Source organism: Phaenicophaeus curvirostris, chromosome 3 (assembly GCF_032191515.1).
Source record: "Phaenicophaeus curvirostris isolate KB17595 chromosome 3, BPBGC_Pcur_1.0, whole genome shotgun sequence".
Classification (NCBI taxonomy): domain Eukaryota; kingdom Metazoa; phylum Chordata; class Aves; order Cuculiformes; family Cuculidae; genus Phaenicophaeus; species Phaenicophaeus curvirostris.
Window position 1 is genome coordinate 48,162,532 of NC_091394.1, and position 16,487 is coordinate 48,179,018.

At 42.5% G+C, this 16,487-nt stretch overlaps 2 protein-coding genes across 2 annotated transcripts in view; one reads left to right on the plus strand and one right to left on the minus strand.

The window, feature by feature from the left end:
- LPIN2 (lipin 2) overlaps positions 1-16,487 on the plus strand; it is a 492,308-nt gene that overhangs the window by 163,625 nt on the left and 312,196 nt on the right. The window lies entirely within an intron of this gene.
- SMCHD1 (structural maintenance of chromosomes flexible hinge domain containing 1) overlaps positions 1-16,487 on the minus strand; it is a 78,986-nt gene that overhangs the window by 62,237 nt on the left and 262 nt on the right. Inside the window, exons 2-3 of the mRNA XM_069853896.1 lie at positions 2,795-2,870; positions 2,196-2,357 (exon numbers count right to left, since the gene is read on the minus strand). Of these exons, the coding sequence (XP_069709997.1) occupies positions 2,196-2,357; positions 2,795-2,870 (238 nt within the window). The remainder of the gene's footprint in view (positions 1-2,195; positions 2,358-2,794; positions 2,871-16,487) is intronic.

The following is a 16,487-nucleotide window of genomic DNA, read 5'->3' on the forward strand; positions in this document are numbered from 1 at the left end:
AAATCACAATGAAGTATCTCATTCTACTTCTTTTGTTCTTATTTCTCTTCTAGTCTCCATCCAATACCAAAACCCACAGCTTTTAACAACAAATAACTTCAGAGTTCCTTGAACCCAAGATGAGAGCGGAAGAAGAAATAATACAAAACATTTCCAAGAAAAAAAAAACAGAAAACAAACAGACAAAATAAGTACAAAAATCAAGCAGCCAGATATCAGAGTAGCCTAAGATAAGATGCTGCTAACCAGCTACATCAGCATGACGTCAGTATCCATAATCTACCTCACAGTAAGCCACAGTGCACTTACTGAAACATGACACAGGAGTGAGTGGCATGATTTCACAGTATTTCATTTTCAGCAAGCCAAACAGTAGTACTTCTTTCTAAAGATGTAACACCATAGCACAAATACAATGATGAGTTATGATATCTCCCAGCTTCACACACTTATAATCTCTAAATGAACAGCTCCACTGTTAACAATGCTTTAATATGCAACCAACAATCTTACTAACAGGAAGAGTAGCGGGAAGAAGAAAAAAAGCTCAACATAAAAAGAAAAGGAAAATGTAGGTTTGACAGACACAACCTACCCTAATCATCTAGCAATCCTTATTGACCTATACCTTTGTGGTTCTCTCTTTTACTTTGCACACCTTTGGTACTTTGTTCCTGTGTTATTATGTTCTTGGCCTTGGGGAACATATTTAATAGTTGTCCTGGATGGCTCACAACAGCTGGTTATCTACAAGAGCTACTTCCTCAAAGAACAAGAGTAGATCGTTCCAACATGCAGAAACTCAAGTAAGTTTCGCAGAAGCCCCGAACTGAAGACTAAGACTCCTGACCAAGTTCATATACTGATGGAGGACAGGGCTGCTTTCAATCCACTCATCCTCCAGACTGTATTGATACTGGGGAATGCCCTGACCCAGGTGCAGGACCTTGCACTTGGCCTTATTGAACATTGTAAGGTTCAAATTAGCCCAATTCTCAAGCCTGTGAAGGTTTCTCTGGATGGCATCCCTTCCCTCACGGGTCTAATCACTGCACCACTCAGCTTGAAATCATCCACAAACTTTCTAAGAGTACACTCAATACGGCTACGTCATTAATAATGACATCAATTAGTACTGCTCTGAAACAGACCCCTGAGGAACACCACTTATTACTGATCTCTATTTGGACATGGAGTTGTTGACTGCAAGTCTTGGGATGGACTTGAGCCAATTCCTCACCCACTGAATAATTCACCAATCTAACGCATATCTCTCCAATTTCGCTAAAAGGATGCTGTGTGAGACTGTACCAAAGGCCTTACAAAAGTAAAGATAGATGATATTAGTTGCTCCTCTCTTATCCACCAATATAGTCACTGTATCGTAGAAGGCCACTGGATTAGTCAGGCATGATTTGCTCTTGATGAAGCAATTTTGTCTGTCTCTATTCTTAGAATCATAGAATCACTAGGTTGGAAAGCAACCACTGGATCATCAAGTCCAACCATTCCCATCAATCACTAAACCATGCTCCTCAGCACCTCATCCACCTGTGCCTTAAACACCTCCAGAGAAGGTGACTCAACCACCTCCCTGATCAGCCTCTGCCAGTGCCCAATGACCCTTTCCATGAAATATTTTTTCCTGATGTCTAGCCTGAACCTCCCCTGACGGAGCTTGAGGTCATTCCCTCTTGTCCTGTCCCCTGTCACTAGGGAGAAGAGGCCAGCACCCTTCTCTCCACGACCTCGTTTCAGGTAGTTGTAGAGAGCAATGAGGTTTCCCCTCAGGCTCCTCTTCTCCAGGCTAAACAACCCCAGCTCTCTCAGCTATGTGATAGCTCATACAAAACCTGGTCGCCAAGTCCAAAGTCAGTACAGGAGACAAGAAACTGGTAATACAAATGCTGACCTGTCTCTATGACATCCACAATATTATTATCAAGACTGAAATAATTTTACTTCTAAAATATTCCAACTTCTTAAAGAGGTATTAGAGGAGGTATCTCTCTAAATCTGGATTCTTACATGGCCAGTGAATCATTTTAAAAAGAAAAATTTGTACAAAGAAAATAATTTTTCTTTTACAGCTAAGACTACTTTTTCACCAGCTGTAACTAAAAGTTAAATTGCTCTTAACCACATTATATTCACACAAGCATCATTTACATGAAATTATTTTGGCAAGTACTTACGCAAAGGATTTTGCCCTTCACTGGCATAGTACTCATACATCCCACTTTTAACAAGTGTATCATAGTGGGGCAGGAAGTCAATTCGCTCCTTGGTTGCAGAAGGCAGCATTTGATCAACTGACTGTAGCAAATACAAAGTAACTCCATCTTGAACAAGTTCGCCTGCAGAGAAGATGAAATATAAAGTATATCGAAGCATTTACTGCACCAATCAACACCTGCTTTCAAAACCAGTAAATTTTCTTAGGCGTTGACTACTCAGCCTCCTTGCAACAACATTCAATTTAAAATCTTTCCACATTTCCAAGCTTAACAATGCGAGTTTTCTTAGGTAACAGCTATTTATGTGCCATTTTTTCCTGCAGTTTACAGAATTTTCATGGAAGATAAAAAATTTCCTTGAGTAACTGTCATCATACTAATTAGCAGTTGGTAAAAACTTGTTTGTGAAAGTCAATTTGGTAATAATTCCTGGTAAGCTATTATAGGATTGCTACTTTCTGTTAATTATTACATGTCAGAGTATAAACAATCATCATGCTGTCTTTACAATCAATGTAAGAAATAGCTGTATTTACTCTGCCATCTAAGATACTTACTGAAGTTGCCTTCTGTAATTTCCTTCCTGTTCGTTGTGGTGATAACGAAGTTTTCATCAGTTGTTATGCCAAATGCCTACAAAAACTGGATGTTAGTTAGTTGTGATAACTAAATACTCCATAAAGTATTCAGATGAATTAAAAAAAAAAGCGGTCCTTCTATTCACTTTGCCACAAACCACTGAGAAGGGACTAAAGATTTTTCCTGTATTAACTAAGAACACAATTTAATTCCAGAACTTAACTTCATTTGCTTTCTCAACTTAGCTAAAACTGTCTCTACAGGAGCTGGTTTTTTTTACCTGCTTCAAATACATTGCAACAGCAATTTTAAGGAAGAATAACTGTCTTACGGTAATCACCTTGAGGGTTGAGGAACAAGACTGAACAGCTCGACTTCAGACTGCACAAATACAACACCAATAATCATGCTCCACAGTGTCCCATATTTAATTGTGGTCTTTTGAGACATTAAACCAATCAAATATGTCTTAAAGTTGTATACACATTGAAGTATCTGTTCTTCAATTATATCATACTTTTATAAAATAAGGATTCTTTTATTCTTTATCATTAAAACACTAAAGTACATTCTTCTGAATCTAAACAATCTTTGACGCTTTGCCGCCTCTGACTTTTGAATAAGTTTCTGAAGCTTTGGACGTATTATCCTCTTTTCTAGATACATTTATATTGCCTCTACATCTGCCTTCATTTTAGCATGCTGACACCCAACAATGCTTTTTAAAAAAAAAAAAAAAAGTATCTGAATTTTCTCCTGCCTTTCCAAGTCTTTGAAACTCAAGTAAAAGTCAACTCTGGCCTTGTTTAACTCCATCAGCCCCTTTAGTCCTGTGGTCACAACTCTGACAGCTGCTTTCTCTGCTTTTTGCCAGATTCTTCCCCAAAGCTCTTGCATTTCTGTAGCATCTTGCCCTCGTAATTTCCCAGAGCTCTTTCTATCTCTAGTACTCAGACTCACAAAAATATTCTTGAAATCTTGCCTAAGCTTTGTTAGAAGTCTTCATTAGTAGCCTGCTTTCCATCTTTCAGCTACCTTCTCCTTAGCTGTGATGATGTTAAAGATACAGTTAGCATCCATCAGCAAAATGAGCAAAATTCTCAAATTTCTCATAGCCCTTGGTGACAGTGAAACAAATGATGACAGAAAGAGACTTAAGAGCATGTAGAAATTATTACTTTTTAACTCTTCAGATCACTTAACCTATCACACAAATTTTCACAGTGTTGTGGTTTGAGTTAAAGTAGCATTGGCTTTTGACTCTTACCTCAGTTGCTGTAGTGTGAGAATGGATATTAAGGAGATTCGTGCCAACATGACAGGAAATGGCGGAAATTGTGAAGTTATGAATGTTTATCTTCAAGTTTAAGTGTTTGACAAAATTCGCGGTTTAACATTTGTGCAGGGTTTAGCTCTATTGGATTGTGCAGACTGGTGTTGTGTGAGGATGAGGGGGGTCTGTGTTCACGGAGCCTCAGGGAGGAGCTCTTGAGACTCCCTGGGCAGTCCAGGATGGGCCAGGTGCACTAAGGGGAAGGAACATTCTCGAAGATGGTTGTAATATTCATGAGACTAAATGCATATGCATGAGGGAACATTCTCAAAACTAAATGAACGTACATGGAGGAACATTCTCGAAGGTGACTGTAATATTCATGAGGCTAAATGAATATGCATGAGAACAAATGTATAAAAAGGTGTGGCAAGCGTGGTTTAGCGTGCGTGTTGGTAGAGGAGCTCCCTGCGCACCCAGTGCTGTATTACCCAGCTCTCCATCCCCGGATAATAAAATACTTCGCTGCTGAATTGGCCTGGCAGTGTAGTCATTTATAACATGTAGGTAACTTCATTTTCTGAAAGCTAACTGCATGTTTTTGAGACAGTGTTCTCCCCTAAAGTGATAACACAGGGCACTGGTATGCAAAAAGGCCAATGCTTATACTTAAACAAGGCCACCCTCGAGCTGGCAGAAGGGGGCTGCAAGGAGGAGGGGCAAATAGTCCAAGTGACCCTAAACTGACCAAGAATATTTCATCCCATATCCATCATACTTGGTATAAAATTAAGGTATCATGAGGGTCTTGCTCTCTTCTGCAATGGCTGAAGTCCAGTGAGGACCTCATTTGTCTGGCTGCTCCTGATCCTGCTTCCGTGTGTTCCTGAGTCGAGTTCCTGAGCCCAGTCGCCTCCCAGCTGTGGACTCATTCCCTCGTGTCTGCTCTGCAGTACAGTCATTGAGGGGTGGGGGCACAATCTCATATATTTGTATATATTTTATTACTAATTATTTCCATTGTTATCATTATCATTTCATTAAAGCTGTAGTTCTAGTTTCCAACTCATAAGTCTTTTTCCTGTCATCTCCCTCTCCCCTTTTCCCGCATGGTGAGGGGAGGAGGTGGGTACGGGATTTTGGAGGCTCAACTACACATCTTTAGCTGCCAAATTTGGCCAGGTGGAGCTAAACTGTGACACACAGCAAACCTGTGCAGGAATAAAAAACTAATTGCTCAGAGGAAGGAAAATAAGCAATAAAAAATATGGATACCAACAAACTAACACCCTATTGTGCGTTGGAGTTTAATGGTTAATATGGATTATCTGAACCAGAGAGTTGTACATTTGAAAGCACAGCTAAGCATCTTTTTCCTCCAGGTATAACTACAGTTTCCATTTTATCTACCTCCCAAAAGCTCTTGTGCTCTCAAAATCTCATGAAGAGCACCATATTTAGTTTAAGACAGCAAGAAGTTAGAATAAGGTAGTGCACGCACAAGACAGCAGCCTGCCAACCAAGCAGGGGCAGCTGCCTCCTTCTGGTCCTCTTCCCCATTCCATGGAGAGGCCTCAACTAAGCCAACCGCAAGTGCTTTGCAGGCAGAGCTATACCTTCTTTTCCTGGGCGAGTCCAGCATTACTGTATCTTCTGGCAGCAAGTACTTTCCACTTTGCTCTAAATGGCTGTCATTTCAAGATAAGCTACTAGGCAGGTTCATGAACCAAGTTCAGTAAAGTTAACTGCAGATAACCTGTTTTTCTTGCCCTTGCAGGAATTTAAGGGGCTGCATCCTTTGTAAACTTTAGTGAACTTCAAAAAGGTCTCAGTTTGAAAGTTTCTCTTATATATAAGACCTATTTGTTCTACTTCATCCTTCCCTCTGTGCTATACTCTTAGTTATGCCAGCCCTTCTCTTCCCACTGTGGCAGGGAGCATAAAGGTAGTTGTGCAATTATGTGGATGTGGTCTCCAGGAAGATGAACTGGTCACTCTTGACTAAGAGTGAACCTACAGGGTAATTTACTTTAGCAGTTGACAATGCTTCATTTGATTCTGATAAAAAGTTTAGGTTTCACTGCTGAGCCTCTTCCAGGCTAGCATTGTGTCCTTTTTCAAATAAGCACTGAAGATGCACCCAGTTCTTGACTTAGAAGATTCACGTGATAACTTGGCAGTATGTTCATAAATCTGTTGGTTATTCTTTTGCAAATTGTCCTGATACACAACCACAATCTAGCTTTTGATGTCATCAACATCTTGAAGAGTACAACAGAAGTGCTATACTCAGAAATGCCTCTGCATATTCACAGTGAAAGTATGTTTGGAAGTTACTGTGCTAAAACAGCTAAGCAGAAAGCTTTGGATTTTTTGCATACAACAGAAAAGACTTTTCGGGAAAAACAGAGACAAGGTCCAAATTAATCAACAAAGTTGAAGAAAGAAATAATAATAGTTGTTATGTTCTCTAGAAAGAGAGATAGATATGTGAAAAGACAGGGATTCCTGTAACTACTGGTTACACATGATCACTACGAGCAAAGTCAAAAACTTCGGAACAATGAACAGTTACATGTGCAGAAAAGTGAAAAAAGATACCTAAAATGTATAGAAAACTATATAAATGAAGCAAATTTTGAACAGTCTAGGAAAACAACAACAAAGAGCCATTTAAATTGTTCGCCAAGCCACACTTGGAGGCATACTGAGCATACACTGCAGGGTTTTGATACCAGAGGGTTGCAGTTGTGACCAGTGCAGGACGCCATGAACTGCCTTGAGCCAGTCAGCCAGCGCCAAATCACAGAATCACAGAATAACCAGGTTGGAAGAGACCCACCGGATCACCGAGTCCAATCGTTCGACTCACAAACATGACTCACAAACAGATGGAAACAACCCACTATATGACAAAATTTCAACTGTAAGGGCACAGTTGCTTCTAATCAAACATATTGGGGAAGAAATAGAGGAGATAAACAAGAAACCACAGAGGAAATGCATCAGAGGAGACATGGCGAAGGAGACACACTGAATGGATATACTCCATGCCAGAGCAGTGGTGACCACAAAGGTGTTGTGGCCCGTAACAGATCCATGTAAGAGCAGGTAATCTTCCCTCTCTGTCCTCCCATGATGCTGTGGCCAGTGGACAACCCATCAGAGCAGAGTAAAACCAGTGAAGAGTGTGGAGAAGGATCAGCAGCACAGGGAAATCCTGCACATGTCTTTGACCCCTAATGCCACCTGTTGCCTCATCAAAGGTACTGGCAGTGACTTAGCACTGTGCATGAGGAAAACAAGGGAAGCTTAGACCAGAAACCAGGGAAAAGTGTGACAGAAGGGGAAAGAAAGGCATTTCCCTAAGTGTTTGTTTAACTGCCTCCAAGCAATCAATAATCAAAAGTTTATGTTGAATGGCAACAAGTTAAATTAAGAAAAATTCCCAGAGTAAAGTCTGGTCTACCAGCAGCAGAGCATCAGTCATTATACCTATGAAATGATACATAAGCCAAAAAGTTGTCTCTGTCCAAAGAAAAGAAATGCATTCTTTAGAAACTAAAGGCTCAGTCTGAAGCACTGCCTATGTTTCATGGTAAATTAATAAAGTTAGCAGGTCTCAATTTGTTGGTGGTTATTCATGACATAAAATTAACATAATGCTGAAAAGTAACAGTTTGAAAAAGCCAAATAAATGCCAGATGCCCAAGAAGCTTTCAGCAGAGCACATTACAGGTATGATACATGAAAATGTGAAGAAATTGTGATCTCTCTAATCCTTAAATCTGAATCAAGAACGAAGGTTCAATTTATATACTTGCCTCAGTCACAGGCTTTATCAACTAAAAAAAAAAAACCCAAACCAAAACACAAGCCCATAAATCACAAACATCTCCTCAGCAGCTAAAACTCCTTCAAAGAGGCTTCAGTTTCCTTTCTCTTTCACATGTTGGCATAAGCACCAAAGCAAATTTTGCTGCTCTTTGATCTGAACACACGCTGTGAGGCTTAGCTGACTACTAAGCCAAATAGAACACTCAAGTCAACATACATTTCACCTCTAGATATATCAACTGCCTTAGAAAAGGTGCTAAACAACCAAATATTCAACTTTGTGTGTATACTTGCTTACAATAATATGGATAGTCTTGAGTTGGGAAGTGAAGGAGAAATAATGCAGTCTCCTTCCAGTGGCCCTCCAGACTACTACCATAAAATAATAATTGCGGGTGCTGACTTTTCAAACAAAAGGAATGGAGCAGTTTCACACATGGCAGATATAAAACAATGAAATCAATACTACAATATCTTTAGAGAAGACATTAAACTCCTTGCAACCCAAACTTTTGCAGTATAAACAGTTGTTTCCTACAGTAAACAACTTCCATATCTTTAAAATGCTTTGTCTTCTCATACAGTAACCATTGATAGCAGACAGACGAATGAAAATGATGTGAAGAACCAGTTTCAGAGCTTGGTGATACAACCAAGGTATAACAGAGAAATAACAGTTGCACAGCCACTTTCCACGAAGTGGCACCTAGCCCAGAAATAATGTTCTAGGTAAAAGAACTGTACTCCCTCTTAAAGGGGACCTGAAAGATATCCTTTAATAGTAAAGAAATCTGGCATGCACACTTCCAGTGCTGTCCTATATAGCTACTCATTTGCACAAATTTTATCTACATAGCTCAGCTGCCTAACATGATAAAAGAAAAACATATTTGAGTATTTCATACTGATCCAGGAGATGCTTTGCAGGGTCATGTTTAGGAGCACGGGTAATGAGAAGGAGGAGTTGGAAGTCGTCGTAGGGCAAGGACGCTATGATGTCATTGCCATCACGGAAACGTGGTGGGATGACTCATGTAACTGGAGTGCAGCTATGGTGGAGTACAAATTCTTCAGGCGGGATAAGAAGGGTAGGAAAGGAGGTGGGGTAGCCCTCTACGTAAGAGAGTGCTATGATACCATCAAGCTTGATTATGGTGATGAGGAGATTGAGTGCCTGTGGGTTAAAATCAGAGGAGCCCAAAAGAAGGCAGATTTTGTGATGGGAGTCTGTTACAGACCACCCAGCCAAGAAGAAGCAGATGATGAGCTCTTCTATAAACAGCTGGGGATAGTCTCTAGATCCACTCCTCTTGTTCACGTGGGAGACTTCAATCTTCCAGATATCTGCTGGAAGTACAATACAGCAGAAAGTAAGCAGTCCAGGATAACTTCCTCGAACAACTGGTGAGCAAACCGACAAGGGAAGGTGCCCTCCTGGACCTGCTGTTTGTGAACAGAGAAGGCCTTGTGGGGGATGTGGTGGTAGGAGGATGCCTGGGACAAAGTGATCACAAGATGACAGGGTTTTCAGTTCTAGGTGAGGTGAAGAGAGTGGTTAGCAGGACAGTAGCATTAAACTTCCAGAAGGCAGACTTTGGATTGTTCAGAAGGCTGGTTGACAAAGTCCCATGTGAGACAGTCCTTAAGGGCAAGGGAGCCCATGAGGGCTGGGAGCTCTTCAAAAAGGAAATCCTAGCAGCTCAGGAGAAAGCTGTCCCCATGTTCTGGAAAAAAAGCCGGCAGGGGAGAAAACCAGCTTGGTTGAACAGAGAGATCTTGAGAGATATCAAAAAGGAGAGAAATGTCTATGAGCTTTGGAAGAAGGGACAGGGGTCTTGGGTGGAGTGAGATCACGCAGGGAAAAAATCAGGAGGGCTAAGGCCCAACTAGAAATCAGATTGGCAAAGTCTGTGAAAGATACTAAAAAATCTTTCTATAAATATATTAACAATAAAAGGAAGACTAGGGAGACCATACAGTTCCTATTGGATGCAGAAGGAACAACAGTGACAGGGGATGAGGAAAAGGCTGAGGTACTTAATGCCTTCTTTGCCTCAGTCTTTAATTGTAAAGAAAGTTGTTCTCTCTGTGTACAAACCCAGGAGTCAGAGGAGCAGAATGAGGCTCCCATGATCCAACAGGAGGCGGTTAGACACTTGCTTGCCCAGCTAGACACCCACAAGTCTATGAAGCTGGATGGGATCCACCCAAGGGTATTAAAGGAGCTGTCGGATGTGCTGGCCAAACCCCTTTCCATCATCTTCCAACAGTCCTGGAAGACTGGGGAAGTCCCACTGGACTGGAGGCTGGCTGATGTTGTGCCCATCTACAAGAAGGGTCGCAGGGAGGATCCAGGGAACTACAGGCCTGTCAGTCTGGCCTCAGTGCCAGGGAAAGTCATGGAACAGGTGATCTTGAGTGCTATCATGAAGCACATGCAAGAGAACCGGGTGATCAGGCCCAGTCAACATGAGTTCACAAAAGGCAGGTCTTGCCAAACTAACCTGATCGCATTCTATGACAAAGTGACTCGGCTGCTGGATGAGGGAAAGGCTGTGGATGTGGTCTTCCTGGACTTCAGTAAAGCCTTTGACACAGTTTCTCACAGCATTCTGCTTCGGAAACTGTCAGCCTCTGGCCTGGACAGGCGCACACTCTCCTGGGTGGAAAACTGGTTGGATGGCCGGGCCGAGAGAGTGGTGGGAAATGGTGTGAAATCCAGCTGGAGGCCAGTGACAAGTGGGGTTCCCCAGGGCTCAGTGCTCGGTCCAGCCCTGTTCAAAGTCTTTATCAATGACCTGGATGAAGGCATCGAGTGCACCCTTAGCAAGTTTGCAGACGATACTAAGCTGGGTGGAAGTGTCGATCAGCTGGAGGGTAGGGAGGCACTGCAAAGGGATCTGAACAGGCTGGACCCCTGGGCTGAGTCCAATGGGATGAGGTTTAACAAGGCCAAATGCCAGGTCCTGCACTTGGGGCACAACAACCCTGTGCAGTGCTAGAGACTCAGAGAAATCTGGCTGGAAAGCTGCCTGGAGGAGAAAGACTTGGGGTGTTCGTTGGCAGCTTTCTGAACATGAGCCAGCAGTGTGCCCAGGTGGCCAAGAAGGCCAATGGCATCTTGGCTTGTATCAGAAAGGGTGTGACCAGCAGGTCCAGGGAGGTTATCCTCCCTCTGTACTCGGCACTGGTGAGACCGCTACTCGAATACTGTGTTCAGTTCTGGGCCCCTCACCACAAGAAGGATGTTGAGGCTCTGGAGCGAGTCCAGAGAAGAGCAACGAAGCTGGTGAAGGGGCTGGAGAGCAGGTCTTATGAGGAATGGCTGAGAGAGTTGGGGTTGTTTAGCCTGGAAAAGAGGAGGCTGAGGGGAAACCTCATTGCTCTCTATAACTACCTGAAAGGAAGTTGTGGAGAGGAGAGACCTGGCCTCTTCTCCCAGGTGACGGGGACAGGACGAGAAGGAATGGTCTCAAGCTCCGCCAGGGGAGGTTCAGGCTGGACATTAGGAAAAAACTTTTCACAGAAAGGGTCACTGGGCACTGGAACAGGCTGCCCAGGGAAGTGCTTGAGTCACCTTCCCTGGAGGTGTTTAAGGGGCGGGTGGATGAGGTTGTGAGGGGCATGGTTTAGTATTTAATAGGAATGGTTGGACTTGATGATCTTGTGGGTCTTTTCCAACCTGGTGATTCTATGATTCTGTGATTTGCCTGGTCATGAATTCAGGTCTCTAATAGCTTTAATTTAAAGGCAAACAACATTCCACTTCATCGTAATCTCAATAATTCAAATCTTGCTTATCAAAAGAATCTTTCTTTCTGAACTTTCATCACTTCCCTGACACGTTTTTAGCACCACAAAGTGGGGAAAGTCTGTACAAATCAGGCGAACCTATTTGTCATCATTCTCCTTAAAGTAGTTAGCTGCAACTTTCAAGATGCTAGCAATTCAGCACTTTGGAGCACAAACACCCAGAAAAGCACAAACAACATAAAAAAACTTCCAGAGGTACGAAGGTGCCAGAACGCTCTTCCAGAAGCCTATGAGAACTTGTACACTGTTGGTGTGGGAGACATCAGACATCAAACTTTCTGGACCTCAGACTGTCCAGTTTTCATTGTATCAGCGTTCACTGATCATGTCAAACCATCTGAATGCATGGCAGCTCGTTCAGGCAGAGTTAGATCCCTACACGTAACATAACGAAAGTCTGAGGTGTACACTGAAACTAGCTGTGACAGAGGCATCTCTGAACTCACAAACAGCCACCACATTATTGGAGAAGGCTTTTCTCCAAGGGAACGACCATGTGATATTCCTATTGCACAGGTTTATAAGAGCATTGACTTAATCATCCTTAACACTCCAAAACAGCCACCAGGACTGGTGATAAGGATTATGGTGTTGACACCGTAAGAAACTATACTTGGAAATTTTTCTTTCACAGGCACCAAATCCAAACACACCAAGTTCTGCTTGGCAGCACCAGACTTTTCAAACGCCATATTGCACATCTGAATGGTGTGCCTAATGGCGTTAAAGTACTGACTTCACAACGCCACTACATTTTTGAGATAAGAAAACTCTTTAGTTGTTTGTAACCAAGATCTGTCACATCTATAAGGCATGGCAAGTCTGTATAAGACATGCCAAAAGCTCTGTGAACTACTGAACACTGTGAAGCTGCATGGAAGCAGAGGTCACTGGAGTGTGCAGCATATATAGAAAAGCCATGAGAAGAATGACACTTGTTGCAAAGTAGTGTTTACCTCAGCCAATCACTTAATTATAAAAGCTAAGAAAAAAGAAGAGTTAAAGATTAACATATTTGCCCTGAATACTAAAAATATGTCCTTGCAACTTACTTGATAGGCACAGCTAAGATGTGATCCATTAAGACAAATCTTGGAGGAAATTACTTAATATTTATAAATCCTAGGAGACACGGACCTTGTGATGATGCTCTGTTAAAGAGCAAGTTGGTTCTTAGAAGGCCATGAACCCACCACAGAAACTTCTCAGAATGTTATACTGCTTGAAGTGTATCAATGTCTTTATTCCATTCAGTTACTTGTTTCACCAGGAGAGGTCTAGATTGGATATTAGAACAAAATTCTTTACCAAAAAGAGAGTTCAAGCACTGGAACAGTCTTACCAGGGAAGTGGTGAAGTCTCCATCCCTGGAGGTGTTAAAAAGATGGGTGAACATGGCACTTCCGGATATGGCTTAGTAGGCCTGGTGGTGTTGGACTGATGGCTGGACCTGATGATCTTAGAGGTCTTTTCCAACCTTAATCATTCTATGATTCTTTCAGTCTTCTGAACTTTAGGGGCACTGATCAGATCATGGGATGTGCTAACCCTCCATAGTCAAGTTACTGCTTAGTAGTAGCACTTCAATCATTTAAGTTGGAAAAGACCTTTAAGGTCATTAAGTCCAACTGTAAACCTAATACTATCAAGTCCACTACGCCGCAGATATCAGTGTATTATCTGAGTTATTATCTTGTATGATTTAAGCAATAATGGCACGGGGGGGTTATGCTGATTTCAGAAACGGGATTTTTTTTTTTTTAAGCTCTGTTCAAACATCAACTGTTGCATGCAAGGCTATGCATGTAAGCATCATAGCTTACACCAAGAGAACCCAAGTCTCCTAGGAACATGACTTCAGAAGACTATAGCTTTGAAATACAAAGCCTTTACCACAGTCAATTCTGCAAACACAACCCTTGATTCAAGAACTGGCAGCAGACGTTCCTCCCTCTTTACAGGTAGCAAGTGTTATTATACATTGTACTCCTTAAAATCTTCTAAAAATTAAAATCAAATTATCTCTGAATTCTATAGCTTTACTGCCTTAGAATTAATTAAAGCACTCTGATATTAAATTATGCTTAATCCATCTTCCCCAGTTTTTAAGTAATCAGAAATATACAGGAGAGCATACAAAATTTTTTCAGGTATCTGTCAACATAGTGAAGACATTATCTAGCTTTTCAGGAAGTTCATAGAATAAAGGAATGTCCCGAGTTGAAAGGGACTCACAAGGATTATCGAGTTCAGCTCCTGTCCCTGCACAGGACAACCCCAAAATTCACACCATAAGTCTGAGAGCATTCTCCGAATGCTTCTTGAATATTGTCAGGCTTGACACCATGACTGCTTCCCTGGGGAGCCTGTTCCAATCCTCCACCACCCATGAGTGAAGAACCTTTTCCCGTTATCCAACCTAAACCTCCCCTGGCACATCTTCCTGCCATTCCCTTGGGTCCTATCATTGGTCACCAGAGAGAAAAGCTCAGTGCCTGTTCCTCCTTTCTCCTTCCCTTGTGAGGAAACTGTAGACTGCGATGGGTTCTCCCCTCAGTCTCCTCTTCTCCAGGCTGAACAGACCAAATGACTTTAGCTGCTCCAGACTCACCTTGCCAGTCTTAGTAATTTATTATATTCCTACTACTGTTATTTTTCTGTTTGATTTCCCCAACTCCAACTGCTGAAACCAAAGCATTATGTCAGAACCGCTGTTGGAATCCCCCATTCCCAACTCCCTTCAAGGCAGTGGGAAAAGACTTGCAGACCTTGCAGAACAAGGCTGAAACTGGTCAGATTTAACCAGTAAAACTTCTTCCTGGAGGCATAATACTTTCATGGCAAAGGGCCTCCTTTTTAATTTAGTGGGACTACAATGGAGAAACCTTCCATGGCAGTATTTTTCTGAGGCATCCTTTCCTCAGAAAGGATCAACACAGAAAAGCCAACTAATTTGAAAAACAAACAAATCAATACAAAATTAAAACACTTAACTGGAATACCTTAAGCAGCAGTACAGATTCAGCACCTCTAACAAAATATGAACATGCCATTTTGAACACTGAAATAGAACTGCGCAAGCAGAAGACAGTCATGTGTGACCACTATTCCTGGTGACACTGACAACTCAAAGTTTCCATTACAGTAGAAAACCATTACATTAAAGACCATCCAGACATAACACAAACCAAGCAATTTCCTCAAAGAGTTTATATCCTTGAGAACCAAGTTCAAATTACACTGGATAAAGAAACAAAAATAGAACGTTTTATCATTCAAATGGTTTATCAAACCTCAGGGTTGATTTAGATTAGATTTTTTTTTCCTATAAGGGCGGTGAGGCACTGGAACAGGTTGCCCAGAGAAGTAGCGGATGCCCCATTCCTGAAGGCATTCAAGACCAGGTTGGACAAGGCTTTGAGGAACCTGACCTATGAAAGCCATCCCTGCCCATGGCAGAGGGGGTTGGAGCTAGATGATTTTAAAGGTCCCTTTCAACCCAAACCACTCTATGATTCTATGATCAGGTTAAACCAGTGCACGGTTCACCACTGATTTTCCTCTGTGCTTCATGAGATAAAACATAGGTGGGCAAGCTAACAACTTTATGGCATTTATTTATTTATTTATAATCCTTCAGGAAATGAAACTATGACATAAAATGGGCATTGCCTACTGGTATCACCAGCAAACTAAGGTAAACAAATTGTACATAGAAATAAACCTTAACCTCCAAGACATCACATCTATTACTCCCTTGAGAAATGAAATCATCTCAGAAAATAGGTGATGCCTACCAGTATCAACAACAAACTAAACAGCCCTTACACAGAAATCTTCACCTCGAAGAAATCATTTATAATCCTTCAGGAAACAAAGCCAGCAGAGCAAATGGGTGATACCTACTGACATCATCAACAATATAAAGTAAACAGCCCTTAGGCAGAAAGAAATCTTCACCTTCAAGAGATCATTTATAACCCTTCAGGAAACGAAACCATCACAGAAAATGGGTGATGCCTGCTAGTATCAACAACAAACTAAAGAGCCTGCACGCAGAAAGAAATCTCCACCTCCAAGTGATCATTTATCAATCCTTCAGGAAACGAAAATATCATAGAAAATGGGCGATGCCCTACTGGTATCAGCAGGAAACTAAACAGCCCTTATGCAGAAAGAAATTTTCACCGCCAAGAGACCATTTATTCATTCTTCAGGAAACGAAACCACCACAGAAAATGGGGGATGCCTGCTGGTATTACCAACAACTAAACAGCCCATATGTAGAGGGAAATTTTCAGCTCCAAGCCACCTGAAGACAGAGAGCGTTCTCATTTTGCATAACGAAAAGAATGAAAACTGAAAGGACACACGCGGCAGCAGAGAAGCAGTAAAGAAAGAGCGTATAGAAACCCTATGGCAGAGAAGCATGTGGAAAAGCCACCACTGGGGGCTTCAGTGAGGCAGCTGGAAGCCCGAAGGCGGGAAAGCAGCGGCGGCGGCCGCCGATCCCCTCCGGAGCGCTGCGCGGCGCCCTAAGCGGCCGCCGCCACTGGCCCCCGCCGCCAGGGGCCGCTCCGCCGCGCTCGCCCCGGTGCCCCGGGGAAAAAGGAGGCGCCGAGGGAGCGCGCTCAGCTTCTCCTCGACGACCGCCCGCCCGTCCCGGCGAGAAAGTTGGAGGGGAAGGGAAGCGGGCGCGGCGCCCTCGCGCCCCCCTCTCCGCCTCCCCCGCGGCCCCCGGCGGGCGT